Source organism: Semicossyphus pulcher, unplaced genomic scaffold (genome assembly GCF_022749685.1).
Source record: "Semicossyphus pulcher isolate SPU_LCO1_2020_fin unplaced genomic scaffold, fSemPul1.0.p SCAF_11, whole genome shotgun sequence".
Taxonomy (NCBI): Eukaryota; Metazoa; Chordata; class Actinopteri; order Labriformes; family Labridae; genus Semicossyphus; species Semicossyphus pulcher.
This window is the reverse complement of record NW_027211615.1, coordinates 5,635,566-5,656,891: the sequence shown is the minus strand read 5'-3', so window position 1 is coordinate 5,656,891 and position 21,326 is coordinate 5,635,566. Positions and strand designations below refer to the sequence as shown.

The following is a 21,326-nucleotide window of genomic DNA, read 5'->3' as shown; positions in this document are numbered from 1 at the left end:
TGGCTACACCAGCAGGTCAACAGCGGCCAAATCGTTGTCAGATAATAGTTGATGGGTTCAGAGATTGCTGTCTATAAACTGTGGATGTGGACACATAACTAAGGATAAGAAACACAAGCCAACAGACAATCAGAACGTTAGCCAAACTGAAGCAAAACTAAGTCAGATATCACAATAATAAATCACCGTCACCCTGTTCCCACATATCACCTTTATGAACCAAAATAAGTTCACTGACTTTACTCACAGCCAAAACAAGAAAATTAGACCCGAGTTGTGATGAACTGAAATGATCCTTTCAGATGTGTTTTGGAAAATTGGCCACCGTTATGTAAAGTGTGATTTGTGCATTTAAACAACCAGCATGTTTCCTTCCTGAGAAATATCTCATTTGTGACACCCAGACATGTTGTGGCTATTTATAACTCAAACGATCCTTAGTTTGCATAATCCTGCTTAAAATTCATCCATCCATTATCGATACCACTTATCCTGTTCAGAATCGCCTATCCCAGCTGTCATTGGGTGAGAGGCGGGGTTACATCGAGGCAGGTCGCCAGTCAATCACAGGGCTGACACATAGACACAACCTTTCACGCTCACATTCACACCTAAGGGCAACTTAGAGTCACTAATGAACCTAATGAGCCCTAAACAGGGTTAGTAAACAGTGAAGATGTTACGGTGGTTAGCTCTTTATTGTACCTATTACTCATTCAGTCTGTGCATCAAACTTGGCGCAACAAATTTGGAACAATGATCGAGTGCTGCTTGGATGGAGACGGAATTTGTAGATGAGATGACAAGGAGTCGCAGAAGTTACAAACGGAGCATAGCATCGTGCCAGAAAGGGGGCGGAGATTAGCGTGTCGACACAGGCAAAAAAGCTGTGTGTTAGCAGGTCTTTTGACCAGTGGGAAAGGGGTTATAGGGACAGACAACCTTTCACGCTCACATTCACACCTACAAGCAATTTAGAGTCACCAATGAACCTGACGAACATGTTTTTGCGACAGAAAGCTGAGGCTGTCTTTTGGGTCATCCTAGGTTTGTTGATGATGTCATTATGTTATGTGCGGTTTAAAAAAGTGGTGAATCGTGGAGGAGCGGCAGCGTTATGGCTGAAGGTTATCGCTGTTTGCATCGTCCTGCTCAAACTGATCCATCCAACCATTATCTTCCGCTTATCCGGGGCCGGGTCACAGTGGCAGCAGGCAAAGCAAGGTGACCCAGGCGTCCCTCTCCCCAGCAACATTTTCCTCTCCTCCTGGGGTATTCCGAGGCGTTCCCAGGCCAGATACGATATATAATCCCTCCAGCGAGCTCTGGGTCTGCCCTGGGGTCTCTTCCCAGTTAGACGTGCCTGGAAAACCTCCAAAGGGGGGATTTATTACAATGTCTTGTAGAATAAATGTTGGCATAATGATAATAACTATTTGTATACCACCTTTCATGCACAGGTGCAGCCCAAAGTGTTTAACAAAATAACATCAGAAGATCTGAGTGTACGAGTTTGGATATAAAAAGTAGACGAGTAAAAGGACTTTAAAAGAAACAGGTAGTCAGTGCAGAGATGAGAGCAGAGGGTTTCTTTGATCTCTTTCCTGCCATGATTCAGGGCCTGTGTCCAGTAACGCATATTTTCTATACAATATAGCAAATGCAGTTCAGCGTCCTCAGCGTTAAAACGCCCCCAGCCTCAGCTGTTTCTTGTCGCTGAGCTCTCAGCGCTTTCTGTTGAAGATTGTTAAACTTTTGGAACATCGCTGCGCTCATCAATAGCCGTGTCCCAATCCAGGGGCTGCATTCTTTGAAGGACGTATCTGAAGGCTGATTTGTGTCACAGCGGCGCATCGAAGGCTGCCCCATTTCGACAGATGCGGCCTCCTTTTCCCGGGCCCGGAGGATCCATCGGGTGCATCATTCATGGCCCAACATATCCCAAGACTCATTGCTCGTGCGTGGCTGAAGAATACACTTTTTTTTGGTCTCAACTGAATCGAGATTTAAATGTAAAAAAGAAGAATCTTTAAAATAACAGGTTAAGTTACGTGAAGTTAGCTATGCTAACTAGTTAGCCCGCTAGCTACCTGTTGCTAGGCGACAGGAGCGGCGTTTGGTGATGCAAGGGTAAGGGCACGTACAGCTGGTGACGCCAACAGGAAATCCTCCGTAGACCAGACCGTCTCATTTCAGTTCGGCTTTAACGTCTACGCAGGTACGAATGACTCAGCCTCTGTAGACCGCCTCCTTTGAGGGCTGCAGCCCATGGATTGGGACACAGCTAATAATGTTACTTCTCCCTCACCGATCAATCAAAATCAAGAAGGGGCGGGACTTCTGATATTAACTTTGTCAACAACAATGGCAGAGAAGAAGCTAATCTTTTCACTTTTTCCAGGGTGAGATTTCCAGGTGTAGAGCTGCTGCTAACGCCAGGACACGTTAACGGTCACTACCGAGGGAAGCAGAAGTGCTGCCAGACATCGTTTGTAACTTAGCAACAGTAAGCACCGGTGAGAAGCGCTCTGACATTGAGGTAGTGGGCGCTGCCAGAGCAAAAAACACTGCTAGTAGACACTGCTATACTGCAGCCTACATCCGTACTCACAGTCCTGACTGATTGATAGGGAGTGTTAGCAGCCATGTAGCGTATCTCCATTTGTCACTGCTACGGATCACACTGGTGTTTACATTATCCTGTTCCACTATGATGGATCGGTGTCTGCGTGACAGTTTACTGTAGAAGGCACTGATCTCCTCTGAGGGGCTGACACTAAAACCCAACACTTACTGGTGATGATTTATATCACTGAAGACTTGATGAAAAATGTATCACTCGACTGTAAATCTCCTTCACTGACATGCAACAGAGCCGATACTGAGGATTACTCAGGCTGTCTTCACAATCTGCGGGTTATTTTTCCATCCATTTAAGCTCCAAAGAGTTTGACAGTTTTTTAAAGGGCAATTCCTGTGTTTTTAAACCAGGGCCATGATAGGTACACACATCTTTGAATTGCTCCAGTAGATCGCTAAAAGTTCTTGTTGTTTCCACTGACAGGCTCAGATTGTTAGTGTCTGGCAACATTACAGAAAGGATCTCTACAGAGATAGACCTTTTGTTAAAGACCAGCTCTAGTCATGTTTTAAGACAAATAAAATGCTCTGCTTGAAATAATAAATTGTGTCTGATGTTTTTTCTCCAAAATACGTTTAATTACCTTCTAAAAATCAGCATAGTCCCCGCCCACTATGTACATTTCCAACCGCCCCCTCCGTTGTGAAAACAAAACACGTCTCTGCCATCAATTAGCAGCAACTTGTTAAAACTTAGTGAACTTGAAATGTAGTAATTAGTAGTCGTAACATTAAATTTAGTAGTCAGAATTACATTTGCAAAAATTACGACAAAGTGGTTGCCATAGGTTACACATAATGATCTGCATAGCGTCACCCCGTCCATTAACAGGATTGGCTCCTTAGGTTTGTGACGTCTCAAACCTGCTAATCTGAAAACGTGTTGTTCAGCCTGTCCTTGGTACACTGCAGTTTAAAAGCAGACAGGCCCAGCCATGGAGATGACTGCTCATGTTGTCCCTGATTTGTCTTGTAGCCCATGAGAAACACCACATGGAGATGTTTACAAGGTTAAACACTTTCACTGGAGGGGGCTTTAAAGAGGAAGATGGTTTTTTTAAACAGAAACAGACGTTACATCGCTATCTTCAAAGACACCAAACTCCATGGTCAAAAACAGTAATTTGACGTCATAGAAGAACACAGCAGTTACTGTGTGACTGATGCCTCAAACATTGAGTTTTTTGTGTTACTGTATTATTTTATGTTGTGCAATAATTGTATTGGATATGAACTAACCATTTAAAACACCAAAGTCACACAGTAACACTGATTCTGACAGTAGAAGACTACCAACTCCAGTGTTTGATGTAGAGTTAGTGTTTTTGTTAAGGAGTCTGGTGTGTTTGAAGAGAGCGATTTAACTTCTGTTTCTGGTTAAATAAATCATCTTCCTCTGTAACAAAAGGTCTGTCTCTGTAGGGATCCTTTCTGTAATGTTGTCAGACGCTTAGAATAACAATCTGAGCCTGTCAGTGGAAACAACAAGAACTTTTAGTGGACGCACTTTGGTCCCAAGGATTTAATTGCAACCATTACAGCCTGTTTCACAGCTGCAGAAATCAACTGGAGCAATTACAAAACTTTTTCTACTTTCTTGTCTTTGAAGTAATAATCTCAGAGATCTCAGTTTCATTCTCTTTCACCTATGGTGAATAAATGGCAATTGCAGGAGCACACTTCCCAGATATCCAGACAGTGTTGCATGTGTGATGTCTACGGTTGGCTCCGGTTGGCTGACGGTTGCTTTCCTTTTTAGACTGAGCATCGAGTTTGTTTCTTCTTCTTTGGATTTTCACTTCTTGTTGAAGTTGTATCTGTAGTCATCCATCTTTTCTTTGTTTGTTCAGCCATAGTAGATTACTGTTTAATCGCAACACTTGCATTATTTATTGTCATAGCTTAATTCGCCCTCTTATCATGTATATATTATCACTACATCAAAGGTCAATCCACATTCTCTGTAAATACTGTAAATACTACAACCATCTACCTCTTGTACATGACAGCCTGATTCACTGCCCTATTTATCTCTGAACTCTCTATTGCACCATTGCACTTTTGTCTTTTGTCTCCCGTCTAGGTCTGTATATAGTAGTTTTAGATTTAGCTTGAAGTGTCCGTGTTACCTTGCCTAACCTGTCCTTGTTTTTGGCTGACAGCTGGGGTCAGCCTGGGTCTGTATGTGACTGACTGACTGACTGAGTGAGTGAGTGACGGCACTTTCAGAGCCAAATAAAGTAAAAAGAACAACAACGGCCCGGGAAACTCTTCAAAATAAAAGCATTGTGTACAAACGAGGGGAGTCAGAATTCCTGATTGGGCTTTTACTTTCAAAAAGCGGACGTGTTGACCTACTTCACTCTCCATGCCTGTGACTTTTACTACAGGAAGAGATGTTGATATTGCTGTCAGAGATCAATCACCGTGTAGGCTCGCGGTAAAAAATAGGCGAGCCTCCTCTTCTCTACATTTTCGGCGCGTGACGCCAGCAGTGTGAAGACTCTCATCTGTTTTCATGCATTTAAAATGAAAATGAACACATCACGCAGCCGTCACGCCCATGCCACGCTTCCAGTGTTGCCCACAGAAGTGCACATTTGCCTGATGCGGTCAGCCACATACGACCTAGTCTTGTTAAGTTTAGTATGTCTGTTAGTATGTGTGTCTGTACATTGAGAGCAAAGAAAACCTGGAGTCAAATTCCTTGTATGTGCCCACAAACTTGGCCAATGAAGCTGATTCTGATTGCAGAGACCGGAAAAGCAGCTGCTTAGTTCCGCCCACCCTCTCTGCAGACCAACCACTGCTGGCTGATGGAAAACGCGTCACTAACTGGGCGTCACTGTCTGTGAAAGTCGCCACAGACACCCAGTTCATGATAATACTATATACTGCAACTGCAAAGGCTTTCATCAGCGGGCCATAGGCTCAATCACCATTGTGTTACCTCATTCAGCGATGGATAGAGACTTAACAGACATTTATTTAAATTAAATTTTCCGGATTATTCCTTCTAAGACTCCAAAAATAATATTTAAAAAAGGGTCCCAGGTTTGAAAACTAGCAGAACTACCCTTTATAGCTCTACAGTGTCGATGACATAGTGCTGCTTTTAATTACCCATCTTCACATCTAATGTCTTATCTGTGACATGCTTCATCACCTGCTGACATCCTGCTGAGCCTCACAGTCACTCTGAATGTGTGTGGATGGAAATGATAGACTGTGCAGCAGCAGCAGCGTGCCGGCTTAACACCAGCTGTGTGTGTGAAATCAGGCAGCAAGACATCAGCGTTTCCTCACAACATCACGGTGGATCTGTTTCGGTGGCTTGAAGCTGATGGTTCTGCTGCTTTCTTTCACCAGTTCAGATGATACGGGCGAGCTTTGTTGCCTAAGAGGATTGATTTTGGCGCCAGCTGCTCGCCACAGAACCACCGTGACAGAGTCTGAAGGAGCAGAGAGGAGGGTCAACTTAGATTAGAGTTTGTGTGTTTTGGATAAACAGAGGAGGTCAGTAAAAGGACTCACCATCTGCTGCTGGAGCTGTAGGGCCGAGACGTAAAACTCGACCAGTTCACGGTATCCCACACTGCTTTGCTGCAGTACAGTCCGGAGGGGTGTAAGATAACCGTGTACTTTTTACAGGCTCAACTCAGCCGTCCTCCAAATATGTATAATGTATGTCTTCTGTAGTTACATAAAGTCGTGTTCAGACCAATGGGAACATGGATTTAAAATTATAATTTTTTTAACCTTGAGCAAAGAGGTCAGGTGATGCTGCGCTGTGGACGTGTGTTGACACTCTCCTGACATCCTGAGATCGCAGACGAAGCCGTCGTTTCAAACTCCATTCAAATAAAAACCATTTTAATAGCTGTTTCCTTGTCGTCTTCCAGACAGACCTGACAGAGCAAGAATTCAGACTTCTTACAAACCAGCATCATGGTGTAGTTATTTCAGCATCCTTTCAGCCTGTTTATTGTCATTAAATCTCAGCAACATCTGTTTATTTTGGCTTCATAGCGCTGTAGTAAGTTCGTTTTCAGCCCACGTGTGACTTGCTGGAAACAGAACGCCCGTACTTGGTGTCCATCAGAGAAATCCTGGTACTGATACGAGCTCATCAAACACTGGTCAGCCTGAAGTAGCTGGAAGCAGCAGGAAAGTTCATCCAGACACAGTTCATGGAAGAGGAGGGGAAGTTGACCGAGCTGTATGTGCCTCAGGATGATGTTATGAACCAAGACACAACTTGGTTTCGGTTTTCCAACTAATCTGGTGGGGTTGAATATTCATGGGTTGTGTTTAAACAACATGGATAAACAGTATTAATCCTGCAGCCAAACTCTTGTGAGCAACACAAGGTGAAAATTCAAATCAGTTTTGCTCCTTACACAGCTTAATCTGTAGTTTTGTTTCCCTGCTCCACAGGCAGATGTGTCTCCATCCCGGTCCGCTTCAGCCCCCGGCACCGGCCGCCCCCTCAGCCCCCGGCAGCGCCGGGCCCAGCAGCAGAGCCAGCAGGGTCAGAGAGACCCGGCCAGCAGGCCGGCCTTCCCCCCGGCTCCTCGACAGCAACAGGAGGAGAGCCGCACGGGCTCGGTGGTCCTCATCGTGCTCCTCACTCTGGCTCTGGCTGCACTCATCTTCCGCAGGATCTACCTGGCTAATGAATACAAGTTCGACTACGAGCTGTGACCAACCAGACCCTTACCCCTCCTCTCCATCGAGTCCTCCCCTCCTGCTACCCCCGAACTGAGCTGTGACCCGCTGCAGTGGAACCAGAGCCGAGGCAGCGGCTGACTCTCCTCCCTCCCTGCTCGGCAGCAGAGGTTCGGTCTCCTCTGAGGGGAACTTTCATTCCTGCAGAGGAGGCGCTTTATTCACCACAACACCTCCTGGGTTTTAATCAGTGTCAGTTTTACTCTCCAGTGTTGTGCGTTTTTAAGAACAGGAAGTTCCACATCCACACACAGCACATGCCTCTTTAATGTATCTGTTGTCTGTCCTCCAGCTGTCGCTTGTTCTCTCTATTTAATTAAAACTGTATTATAACATGTCATAACATTTAATTATGGGTTGGGGTTGTCCAAAGGTAATTAATGAATTATAAAAGTATCTGCACAGACTGTGTGTGTTATAATAAAATCTTCTTCATGTGCTTTTAACTTCCTGTTAGGTCGCGTCAGTCACACATTACACAGCTCCATTTCACTGGTGCAACAACCTCAGTGCTCATTTTGGTACGTGCAGGTGTTCAATGGGGGAATTCATGTGTATTTAAACCTGGTCCTTTTTTTTCTTTTTTTACATATTTGGGGTCTAAATGACAAGAGGTAGAAGGGTTTTGCAATTGCTCCAGTAGATGGCTTGAGAAACAGGCTGTAATGGCTGCAACATAATCCTTGATGGATCAAAGTGCGTCCACTAAAGGTTCTTGTTTTTTCCACTGACAGGCTCAGATTGTTATTCTAAGTGTCTGACAGCATTACAGAAAGGATCCCTACAGAGATAGACCTTTTTGTTAAAGAGGAAGATGATTTTTTAACCCGAAACAGACGTTACATCGCTCTCTTCAAACACACCAGACTCCATTGATAAAAACAGTGATTTAACCTCACAGAACACAGGAGGTGTCGGCCTAACGTGCCTCGATTGATATGTTTGTTTGTGTTATATTGTGTTAACACAGATGTTGTGTTGGAACTGTTTGTTCATGTTATTGTATAACTATGGTGTTTTAACAGTTTATTGCGGCGGAGGCAGACCAACAACTTCTGTGTTTTGGGAGGTAAAATTACTGTTTTGGTCAGTGGAGTCTGGTTTCTTTGAAGAGAGCGATGTAACATCTGTTTCTGGTTAAATAAAATCATCTTCCTCTTTAACAAAAGGTCTGTCTTTGTAGGGATCCTTTCTGTGATGTTGTCAGACACTTAGAATAACAATCTGAACCTGTCAGTGGAAAAAACTACTTTTAGTGGACAGACTTTGACCCATCAAGGATTACATTGCAGCCATTACAGTCTGTTTCACTGCTGCAGGCTGAGAACATCTACTGAAGTAATTGGAAAACGTTTTATTCCCATTAGCTATTTTAACCCCAAAATACATAAATAAATAGCCAACATTTAAAAACACTATAAATACCCTTAAAATGAAGCCCCACCTGCACTGGGAACAATAACACCTTCAAAGCAGAAAGAGCTTCTGAAGGTCGGGAAAAGACCAAACTGTTGGAGCGCTGCTTGTGATCTAAAGTCGAGCCTGTAGAGAAATAAATCCAGAAAGTTCTCTGAGGGGAATGACTCAACTGATCCAGGATCAGCCGAATAAAAACAGGGTTTCTGAAGAACAGCATGAGAGCAGAGGGCTTTGAACTGTTATCACCACGGCAACGTTTACTGGTGAGATCGTTTTAGTGATTATCTCCACCAGTAAACAGGGCCCTGGTCTGCACAGGTTCAGACAACGGTCTGAGTACTTTCAACACAACTGTGGAGTTTTAGTCTGATTCTTCTTTTACGCGTCCGACAGATTTTATTTATTTAATATGAATTTGAAGTCACGTTTGTGTGGACACTGTGGTCCCACTCATCTGTGTCCCTCTCTCTGTGTGATGGGATTCACTCCTCGTCCGTGTGCATCAGTCTCTTGTTTGTCTTGCATTCTCTGAAGCTGTATGCAAACAGTCATTTTCCGCCCTGCTTGTACAAATAGACCCAAACACTGTCTATCATTTACCCTCTTTGATACACGTCGAGGAAGGGTTTATCACTCTGACGAGACTCAGAGAAACAGAGAAGCAATTTACATTCACTCTTTGCACATGGTAGCTGACATGTACAGAACTCAGCAGTGTAGAAAATATCTCTGAGGTACTCGTAGCAGTCGACCTGTCGAGGGGAACAAATCTGTCTCTGTAGTCTTTCTTGTGTTTGATCTTACACCTGCAGATGTCCAGGTTTTACTTGAAGGCAGCAGAGGTTCAACGTGAATGTCCGTATTCTCAGAATCTCACTGTATCTGTCTCTACAGTTATTGTACCCGAGGCTGCTGTACGGGGATATAAACAGAAAATAAACCGCCTGAATGAAAGACTGTTCTCCTCGTGTCAGCTTTTATAACGTCTTCTTCTACCTAAACATCCCACAGGGAACATGAAGCTCTGCTGCTTCTATTAAAGGACCGGCGTGAAAGATTAAAGGTCAGGAATGTGATGTACTCTTAATAATAACGGTTCCATTAGTGTACAAACAGTGAACAAAAAGAAAGGTTGTGTATTTGTTACCTTTTGAATGAGCTCTTTGTATTTACAAGGGGAGCGTGTCTCTTTCATTTAGTGCTCCATGTTCCTATAAAAGCCCAGAATGAACCCAAACTCTGCTTGAGAGAAGGACTTATGTTTTTTGTTACTTTCACAGCTACAGTTTGCTCTCCTCAAAGACTGGAGAGAAGTGGATGTAGCCATCGGGACGTCACACATTGTTTTTGTAGATGGGTTTTTGGCATTTTAATTGTAGCCATCTTGGTTTTTAGGATCCAGAAGTCACCATATTCCACCAAGGTGGAGCTGGAGAGGAAGGAGGGGTCGACAAATGTTATCAAAGCTCTTCAGTGTGTGATCAAGGCTAACTCATTAGCTGGCTTCTTAACTTGTTAATAACAGAGATTGTACATGGGGTAGCTGAGTGGAGTTGTTTATTTATCAGTCACTCGCTCGCCTACATTTCTGTAGGGAGAGCAAGTTGAGGGTTAACAAAAAACTGCCTAATTTAAAATAATAGGTCCTCTCATCACTACAGCCTGACGTACATTGCAGAAAAACTATCCTGACGCCCTGCACGGCCCGCCAGAAATAAATCAATGTATGACAAACACTGAACGAGCTAACAGCTTCCTAATTAGTGCTAACATATAAATAAAATAATGAGTGTAAAAACAGTGTGTCAGACTTGTTAGACGGGCTGTTAGAACAATAAAGCACACAACAAGACAGATTATATGCGTGAACAAATCGACAAAAGGCTCCAGCAGCACAAACACCCAGAGGTTAAGTTCATGTGAAAGCTATCAGACAGCTAGCAGCTCCCACCTGTCATTTAGAGAGGCCACGCCCCTAATGATGCATCATTTTAACCCTTAATATAATGTAAACAGGTGAGTTATATAAGGATTCTCCCCGTACAGTTGTCAGGAAGAGAGAAATGAGCTTTAGAGACAATAGAGGAGCTGCAGCTTCTGGTGCTCCGCTGGCTTCTTTTCTCTGCCCCAGGTTGGGCCTTGGTTTCAATGTCTGACTTCCTTCATTCAATAAATACTGTGTAAATTTAGTGTGCAATCATCTTTAAGTGGTATTAGTGTAAGCAGACAGTGTAAGTTACTACACTAACACTAACTGTCTGCGCTCAGATGAAACTGTTTTTGCAGATTTGTAAGGAAACACAAATAAAATTGTCCTGAGTGAGATATTAAAAATGCTGCCTGATCGGGATAAATATTATAATTCCAATTCAATTTCATATCCTCGAATAAGCGAGTCTGCAGCCTGTTGGAGGGGAGAGTCCTGAGAGTGAAACAGATGTTGACATCCACGTCTTACGTCAGAGTGAGAGGATGCCCTCACACATGTCCCACACACACTGCAAAAGATAAAAGCAGAAATGAACCATGGAATCAAGGAGTGATCTTGTGAGTGACGTGAAAAAATGTCACTTTTTTACACTTACAAAGCAGTTTTTGCGAATAATAAAATTATATATTATATCATGACTTCTCTCCTCTTTTTCTATTTCTTTCTGGATACTGTCCTATTTTTTTTTTTTTTTCTTAAAGCTGAAATAAAGCAGCGCTGCAGCAGGAATATGGGACATTCTGTTTTGTTCCCTCTGAGGACAAACCTCCTCTCCTCCTGCCTCTGATCGGCTCCTCAGCAGGGACGTCGTGGTTCTGTGTTTTTTTTGTGTTTTTTGCAGCGCGCGCCGCATGTGGTGCTGATGCTGCGCGCGCCTGAGCCAGAGATACCCCCTCTGGAGTCTGAAGACCAATCAGAGCGCTGATCAGACTTCAGCATCGCTTCTCTCTCCTCTCTCACACTTCTTGTCCTCCGCCACAGTCTCCGGACTCCACGCACTCCTTCCTCTCGCTGCCTCTGACAGGAAGATGGTACCGCGCACTGAGCGTCCTGCACGCGGACCCACAGCGGCACTGATCCACTCGTTGCGGGACTTTTAAACTCACCATGCCGGGTTACGCCAGGTTTGTTCTCTTACTCCTGTGTCTCATCCTGATCGGGGAGTGCAGGAAACACAGAAGCAGGAAAAAGCGCTGGTCGGCGCCGGCGGAGACGCACAAGCCGGGGACGTAAGTACTGAAAACCTTTATTTTATTTTTATTTATTTATTTTATTTTTTTCTTTGAGATTAAACTGAGAAGTGAACTGTGACACCCAGAGTCATCAGATCAAATACCCAGCAGGAGAGATGCAGGAAACCACTTGTTTTTTCTCCAACGCGTCTCGGAGAGCTCACATTTACGCACAACTCTGCGCACCAGACCGATGAACTCCGGATTTTTCCTCCACTTTATTTCCAAGAATATTCAAAACCACAACATGTACATCCAATCTGTGCATGGCCAAAACATTTTCCGACCGATTTCCAGTCTAAATCGTTCAGTAAGGTTGTGGTATTTAATCTATTGCCCAAATAAAAGCAGCCATGCAGAGCGCAGTGATCCGCCTCCTTCAGCTCAGAGATGAAAACTTGTTTGTGTTTACAGCTGAGTAAATCCCTCCCTGCAGACACAGAGTGCTGGATGTTATATCAGGTGAATTCTTTATGTAGACGCCGCACAGAGAGTGTGATTCCTCAGTGAGCATCCTTTCAGAGTGGCTGTTTCTCTTCGCTGACTGTCACACCTCAAACAGGATCAAACTCAGCAGCAGCTTCACGTCTTCACATGGATTTCATCTCTTTGTGAGACCTCCCAGGCGCTGCTTGAAGCCGTCTTTCATACAAGCTGCTAATAATTGTCACAACTTTCCTCTTGTAATCTGTTAGTGTCTCACTTTCCTGAAATCAAAGCTGACCTCTTCAGATTGCATCTTTAATCCGACCAATAGTCCAATACTCGAAGATATTTTCATTCACTGTAAAAGAGGAGACAGAAAATCAGCGTCTTTGAGAAGCTTGGAGCAGCGAATGAATCACAGCCGACTCATAGTTTCAGGACACGTCTTTGAGGGTCTGATCAGGCTTTCTGGGGTTCATCAGAGCAGAATCAAATTTTTACTGCTAAACCAGCTGATTTTAAAAAGTCTGCAGAACATCACCTCTAATTAAAATGACAGACAGAGAGACATTCATTCAACCTGTTCAACACCACCTGCTCAGTGTTTTTTTACTTGGCAGAGCAAAAAAAAAAAACAAGACAAGGTAAAAGTTTACTGATTTCACTCCTGTCATTTAGCAGCCGATACAACGGATTTGTTACAGTGTTACAGTTTCATTCAGCAGATTGTTTTGTACAAAAGTGACGTACATCTGAGAGTTAATACAACACAATCAGTGATCAAGACAGGAGGGAACGAAGTCAGTGAGAGCCAACAAACAGCTTCAAGTGTGATCGGACACTGGTGCCAACAGGTAGTGCACAGGGTGTTTTTATTATTGTTTTTTTTATAATAATCAGCATCAGCAACAACAAGGTCACTATAGTCATCATCATCATCATAAATATCCTAATCACCATCAGCTACATCCTCGAAGTCATCATCATCAACTACATCAGTATCATTAAGGTCTGGGATGTTAATAAAGAGCTGGGTCTGTAGCTTCTTCTTAAAGGTGAAAGGGACTCTGCGGACCGAATGGAGTTTGGTAGCTCGATCCACCACCTGGGGACTACAGAGGAGTCTAGTTAGGGACTTTTTGTTGCTGTTTTGGACCACTGCTCAGCTACCTTTTGCTCTTACCTGCTTCTCTCATCAGAGCACCACATAGGGATTCATCCGCAGTTGAAAATAGTGCCAAACAAATGCACTATTTCCTCCTGTTTGAGTATTGTTAGATAAACCTACAGTGACCTGCTGAACCTTATAGAAAATTAAACCCCACATCTGTGAGCTGATGTGAAAAATGGAAGTCTTCTGCAGGAACCAAAGAGCTTTTAGCTGAGAGCCACAGGCATGTCCATGGCCCAGAATCCTTGGAAATACAATCCTATTGTCGGATTGAATAAGGTGGTTAGTCCTTTATGACGCAGGCATAAAACAACATCATGGAGCTGTGCATTATTTGACCAAATAATCCAAAGATCTTAAGTTAAGAAAGAGCTGCATCAAGAAGTCTTCACGATGTCTAATACACTTTCTTCAGGGTTTTGAACCCTGTTGGTGACCCCTCCATCCATAGCGGCCCCCTCCCTGTGCAGACTGACACTCTTTAACACCAGGCAAACCAAACCCACATCAAACAACAAGCTGTGATGACGGCAGATTCTGGCTCTGCCTCATGTCGCCTGTGTCTGTGCCAAGACGATGCACTTGAAAACACAGCAAAACGTTTAGCTGACGCACAGCTAGCACGAGTTCTGTGCCTGTGTGAGAGGAAATAACTCCATACACCAGCAGGTGGCGGTAGTCTGCATTCAAAGAGGGAAACCGGAAGACTAGAAAAACTATGGGCTCAAATAAAGGTCAAAAAGATTTTGAGCCCACAAATAATTTCCCAGCCTTCAGTTGTTTTTCACGTTTTTGTGTGCAATTTGTTGATGTGTAACAATAAATTGGGAATTTGTAAATACGTTTTGTGTATAAATATTTTGTGCTCACAGAAAAGATTTGCAAATGTGTAAAAGGTTTTTGTAGGTGTAGAAACTGTTTGTGTGTGTGGACAATATTTTCAACTTTAAGATTTCACAGTCTCAATAACAGACACACAAATTTCCTATGTGTATGTGTGACCCTGAAGTTACCAGCATGAAGTTTGACTGTTTCTTTACGCCTCAGCTAACCAGCCAATCAGCTCGCCTCCACGTCAGGGACAACTGATTCTAGCCACACTCTGATTCTAGCGTGCGCGTACCTGGTGGCTGACAACAAGTACATGGGAGAGAGAAGGAGAAGAGACGTTGAATTTATTTATTATCAGACTTCCTAACGTGAGACGCCGCTGGAGCAGAGTGTCTCTCTTGTTCATGTACCACTGACTGTTGGGCAAAACACAACTTTAGAGCATGAGCAAAGAAATCACAGCTTTTGTTGAGAAACGGCTCCTGATTGATTGATAGCTTTGGTACAGTTACCACTGCTAAGAGTAGCTTCTGTTAGCCTTGCAGCTAGCGCTACTTTTAGATGACTCTGCCTGGTGTCAGGCTCTGACACAGTGCAGTGTTGGTGTTAACTCAGGCCTGCAGTGTAAGACATGGCCGGGGCGCTGCCATACAGTCAGGGACCAACAGAGCGGGTTTGAGGACAGGGAAGACAGTAGCGTGGTGGTTTTTGCCGGGTTTGGCCACTGGTAACACTGGGCTTCCCCCACCGAACCCCTGCTCAGGTCCGACATCCCTCTCACCCATCTTATATCCCCACCGTGGCTTAATCACCCTTAGTGTCAGACTCACTGTAATGTCCTGGTTTCTGTAACGTTAACGTTACCTCCTGTCGTCAAACTCCACCATCATTCCCCACTGAGCTGCAATCTCACCACTGCGAAATCAACACAGCCTCGGACAAGAGCCGACTCGTGCGAACGGTGCAGGAAACGTAACTATTATTGATTTAAATGAGCGAGCAAGCAAACATAGAATAGTTTTATTTTTCTCAAAGATGTCCTAAACGTCTCTGTGTCAGCAAACAGGCGAAGCAACATGTTGGTTTCTAGTTTTGTGCATGTGAATTGTTTCGTACATCAGAAATCATAAATAACACCAAAAAATAATCCCTCCTGCTCGTAGTGCTGCAGAGTTGCTCTTGGTAAATGTTGACATTTTTATGCTCAATTTGCTATAGTTCTTTTGCTGTACATTATGAAGAGAGGTCAGAGGTCACTGTTCTGACTATCGTGTGATAGTCAAGTCTTCCTGCAAAGTTGCAACAAACATTTTGCCGTCATTGTTTCACTCACCACAATCTTTATTAGCTTTAACCAAACATTTAGAGGTCATTCAGGTTTAAAATCCTCCACTTTCAACATTCTTTGCTGGCAAGTTATTTAACAAACCTGTCCTCTGTGTTTCCTGTTTCAGTCCTCTGTCCAAGAAGGTCTCAGATGGAACTAAAACCCGAAAGCTGAAGACGACTCACCTCCTTCGTATCGACGAGCACGACTTCACCATGAGGCCCGCCTTCGCAGGTACGTCCTGAGTGCTGCCTGTAGTCTGTGATCGTGTTCAGTGTCTGTGGAAGAGTCTGTTTCTCTGAGTGACGAGACACGCCCACAGGATTAGACTCCCTTCACCCTTTGTTGAACCTGAGCGTGAAGTGAATGCTGATAACAGGCTGACTGAGAAAGAGGATGCAGGTTTGTTTATCCCACCTGTCTGCTTTTCCACTAACAAACCTGAGGAGAGAGACAGATGGAGAAAAGTGTGCAGAGAGATCCTCATCAGGTTTTATTACTCTGAGAAACACTGCAGAGGTCAGAAATCTCCTCTGAGGCCTCTGAGTGATTTAACTTGCAGCACTGATGCTGATTAGACATGAGTGGGGCTGCAGCAGAGGGCAACTCAAAGGAACATTCTGGTGTTTTTAAACCAAGGCTCCATTTTGTACTTATTTTGACAGAAAGATACAGAAAGCTTTGGAATGGCTTCAGCAGATTGTGAGCATCAGAACAGGCTGTAATGGTTCCAATATAAACCTTGATGATCAAAGTACGTCCACTAAAAGCTCAGATTGTTATTCTAAGTGTCTGACAGCATTACAGAAAGGACTCCTACAGAGACAGACCTTTTTGTTACAGAGGACGATGAAACAGACGTTACATCACTCTCCTCAGACACACCAGACTCCATTGACAAAAACAGTGATTTTCCTTCAGCTGCCTCGATTGGTTAGTTTGTTTGTGTTATTTGACTTTGAGTAATAACAAAAATATTATGAGTCTTTTAAATAGTTAATAACGATCCAACCAGTGTTGTGACCAAGTCATCTTTGCTCAAGTCCCAAGTAGTGCTCAAGTCATTTGGTCCAAGTCTCAAGCCTCAAGTCTCGAGTCATTTTTTCTTGGGCAAGTCAAGTCAAGTCAGCACTCTTACCTGAAGTATCCGGTCTTTATAAAGAGAAAAGACAAGGTGTTAGCAGCTCGTCTAATAATGATATTATTGGCCAGTTTATATAACCTGTTCAAAAAGTATGACAGTGAATTGTATCTGTATTATCTTGGCACAGACGCAGCCATGATGATGGTCTGCTCTGAGACCGTATTGAGTACAACTGATGAGGCTTCTCTTTGGGGGCTTTGATGTTGTGTGTTGCCATAGCGAGGAGTTTGATAGTTAGAAACTTGACAACATTGAATTTCATCGCTTCATATTTAACAGCTAACATTCAAACTTGAACACACGCAAGTCATCCGAGTCATCATGCCTCAAGTCACCAAGTCTCAAGTCCACGTCTCTGGATCCAACACAGACGACCTCAGTAGACCAGCAGCTCCTGTGTTCTGTGAAGGAAAATTACTGTTTTTGTCAGTGGAGTCTGGTGTGTTTGAACAGAGCAATGTAAAGTCTGTTTCTGGTTAAAATAAATCATCTTCCTCTGTAACAAAAAGGTCTGTCTCTGTAGGAGTCCTTTCTGTAATGCTGTCAGACACTGAGAAAAACAATCTGAGCCTGTCAGTGAAAGAAAACCTGATTTTAAATGGACCTACTTGGTGGGGCGCATGTGCCCTCAGGGATAATGTTGCAGCCATTACAGCCCTTTTCTCAGACACAAACTGAAGAACTCTACTGGAGCGATTCCAAAACTTTTCTCCCTCAAAGTCATTTAGACCCCAAAATATGTAAAACAGGGCCCAGGTTTAAAAATACCAGCGTGTGTGTGTCTTTGCTGTAAACCTTGACTGTTAGGTCGCTGACACTGCTGCTGGGTTTTGTGAGTCAATTAAAAATAAGGAGCTTATTTGTTGGACTAAAGAGTTCCATTCTCTGGTATTTAGCATAAATGGGGCGCAGTTAGAACACAGGAGGAGGTGGCGAGCTAAATGAAATGTCCCACGGTGCATTTCATGCTCCTCGGAGACTGCAGCAGCCGACACAGATGGGAGCGAGGATCCCACTGAGGATCACTTTTGTCTCTGTCGTTTGTCAGCTTTTGTTTGTCGCTGCAGACGCCTCCTGCAGCAGAGAAGAAGAATGTGACGGTCTTAGTCAAACACCATCAGAAGCTGACTTGTGTAAGCGCCCCGCTGCTGCGTGTGAGTCTGTGGTGCGCTCATGTGTCTGAGGAGGAAGTGTGTGTGCAGCAGCTGCTCTGGTTCCTCCTGGCTGCAGTGTTACTAATGAAAGCCTCTTACACGCCGCTCCCCGCCGCAGAGGAACCATATCTTGGAGGATGCTGTTGCTCGCCAACGGGGGCGTGGGTGTAGGGACAGAGACAAGTCCTGAGTCACAATCAGACACGTCCTGACTGTGGAGGCGTTTATTGTCCAGACAAACACAATAAACTGTTTTTATTCTCCAAAAGAACAAAATACTTAACAGAAATATGATAATTGTTTGGTTAAGATTCCTCGGCTGCTACAGAGGAGGATGTCTGTGTTATCAACAGTGTGCAGGGGGAGCTGTGAGTGATGATAAGGTTTCTGTCATCTCAATTAGAGCACCTGCACTGCTCCCATTGGCTGATCCCCTGCTGAGGACTAATCAAACAGGAAGCTGAAGGAGACATTTGTTTGTCATCATGTTTCCTGTTTGCTTCTATTTTTAAAGCTCCTCCTCCCCGTCTGCCTCGGGTTTAAACATATGAAGGGGGTTTAGACCCGTCATGCATTAGTCACATTTGCATTAAAGAGGCCGCTTGTGTTCTCCTCATTTCACCCGTTTCATTCTGAGGAACCCTCCAACAAACACATCCGCTCTTGGATCTGTGTGCAGCAGCTGCTGATCAGCGATCAGAGCAGCGGTCCAGCATCATTAGGTGGAAATGAAAGTGTTTATCTCCAGGCACATGTGGAGAAATTACACAATACAGGAGGATTCAATCTGTGAAGGTGCGACTGATTTAAAGAACAAATGATGCTGGAGCAGAGTGCAGCTGTAACCTGAGATATCTGTCTGTCTGTAAAAGCTTTCAAAGAGAAATTAAATGACTGAATGATGTGTGAGGGTCAGCTGTGTGGTGAGGAGGAGGATGAGGATGAGGATGATGGACAGGTGTATGTATCCAGCAGTTTAGAGCCAGCCTGTGCTTTGAATCAAGAAATTAGAAGAGGAGAGTCACCATCATTTTTTTTTACTTATCTCTCTTTTATTTTTTTTCACTTACTGATTATTTCTTCACACTAACGTGTGTCTGCTTATTTCAAAGCTGTAGCCACTTCTGCTATCCAAAACAAACACTTAACTTACAGAAGAAACAGCAAGGATCCCGCACGCCGGCGTGTTTAACAGCAGAACAGCTTCTCTGTGTTGGTCTGAGGTTAACATTCACAGGTATGGGAACTTCAATGACTGTAGTGATTGTTTTAGTTACGTCTCCTCTCACCGTTCGTCCTCCACTCTGCTAATCCGGAACTGATCGGCTGCAGGAGCCATATTAGTCCACAAAGCTGTCAATCATCCTTATGACAGCATCAAATAACTAATTAAAAGTAAACTTGTCAGAAAAATGAACACTTGGACATAAATCAGCATGATAAGAACTAACTATCATGACAGAAACCATGTTTGAGAAAAATGTATTTGGCGTGTATTTTGATTTCATAGTTTGACTCATGTCCCATCTGTTAACATGGAGGAGGCGGGCTTTATGACCTATACTGCAGCCAGTCAGCAGGGGGCGATAGAGAGGGTTTGGCTTCACTTTTAGGGAGCTGTCATGCCGTCCATCTTTTCATACAGTCTATGTGTAACATCATCACCTAGGGTTGTAACAAGGCTTAGGTATTCAATGCTTAACTATATTTCAGTCAAGCTGTATTTGTTATGTTGATTTTATACCAGACGTGATCAGAAAATGTATAAAACATAATGATATTGTTGAGAACGTCCCACAGATGTACCATTTGTATCTTTCATTGTTGGCAGGTACATTCAGTAGTTTTGACTATTAAGGAGAAATAAAATGAATCAAGCTGTGCTCACAAATAGAGGAAGGTACAGATGTAACCTGTGTCACAAACAAGCAGTAACCTCTGGGGCTGAGAAATGAAGCCAGCACTGAAGTGCCAAAACTTGCAGTTCCTCTGGTGTCCACTTGAGGCTGTCTCCAGCAGTTAGTCAGTCCCCATAGAGCCCCATGTTAAAACTTTAGAGCAGAAATAAACATGTTTACAGTCAGGTAAAAGAAACTGTTTGGGTCTCTAGAGCTCATTCCTCTCTTCCTGACAACTGTACGTGGAGAATCTTTATATAACTCACCTGTGGTGCTGCTAGCTGTCTGCTAGGTGACACCTCAGCTAATTCAGTCGCTGAACTTGGGGTGGGCGGTAGCTCAGTCTGTAGGGCCCCGTCTTGGAATTGGGACCGGTAGCTGGAGAGGTGCCAGCTCCTTTCCTGGGCTCCATCGAGGTGTCTTTGAGCAAGGCACCGAATCCCCCACTGCTTGGGGCGCATGTCCATGCCCCCTCACTCTGACATCTCTCCGTTACTGCATGTCCATAGGGTCCTGTTTGTGCATGCGTGTATTTAGGGCCTTTGTGTGTGTAACATGTTTGTAAAAACAGAGGATAAAAATTGAATTTCCCCTCTGGGATCAATAAAGTATCTCTTCTTCTTCTTCTTAACCTCTTGGCCTTCTTTGAAGTTGTACGTTCCTCAAGAGCTTCTTTATTCTAATAAATACACAACCCTGGTCAGCTGCCAACACAGACAGAATCTCTTTCTGTGGAAAATCTAAGAGTTAACTCATTGGCAGGCTAATGAATTAGCCATGGGTGTAGACTGTATAGCTTTCATAATGTTGGTGCCCTCTCGTCCAAATATGGTCACTTCTTGCTCCAGAAAACCAAGATGCTGACGGCCAGAAAGGCAGACGACAAACCAGTGGGTGAAGTCATGGTGGCAACATCCATTATATATAGTCTATGGTCAGTGTTGTGTCTGAACGTGCGAAAGAGCTTCATTGAACACACTCACATTTTTGGTAACTACAAACAACAAATGAACAAATGAACAAATAAATTTTAAGCTCATGAAAGAGAATGTGAGCGCACTTCACTCTGGAGACGGTGAACGACCACTCACGTTCCTAGAGGTACCGAGAGTTGCGGAGACTTACAGAGCACTGTGCAATTCAGACGATGCAGCTACTGGTACTCCTCAAACCAGTTCTTCTGAACCTACAACCTGCAAGTTTTATAAACAAATCAGTGCAGATTCCAACTGGAAGAATCTCACATATTTATGCTAATTGTGTCCGCAGGGTCAGAAAAAGCAAATCCAAACGTCAGTCACATCAGCAACGAATTTCAAGCAACACATCGAGTTGAAGCATCCGGCCAGTCTTCAGAAATATCTGA

At 43.8% G+C, this 21,326-nt stretch overlaps 2 protein-coding genes across 2 annotated transcripts in view; both read left to right on the top strand.

Annotated features, from left to right (window-relative positions):
* Window positions 1-8,217, top strand: part of ube2j1 (ubiquitin-conjugating enzyme E2, J1) — a 50,020-nt gene extending 41,803 nt beyond the window's left edge. Inside the window, exon 8 of the mRNA XM_069657301.1 lies at window positions 7,078-8,217. Within this exon, the coding sequence (XP_069513402.1) occupies window positions 7,078-7,344 (267 nt within the window). The 3' untranslated portion in view covers window positions 7,345-8,217. The remainder of the gene's footprint in view (window positions 1-7,077) is intronic.
* A 3,667-nt stretch (window positions 8,218-11,884) lies between these two features.
* LOC138612937 (gamma-aminobutyric acid receptor subunit rho-2-like) overlaps window positions 11,885-21,326 on the top strand; it is a 30,346-nt gene continuing 20,904 nt past the window's right edge. The window contains exons 1-2 of the mRNA XM_069686474.1: window positions 11,885-12,006; window positions 15,892-15,998. Of these exons, the coding sequence (XP_069542575.1) occupies window positions 11,885-12,006; window positions 15,892-15,998 (229 nt within the window). The remainder of the gene's footprint in view (window positions 12,007-15,891; window positions 15,999-21,326) is intronic.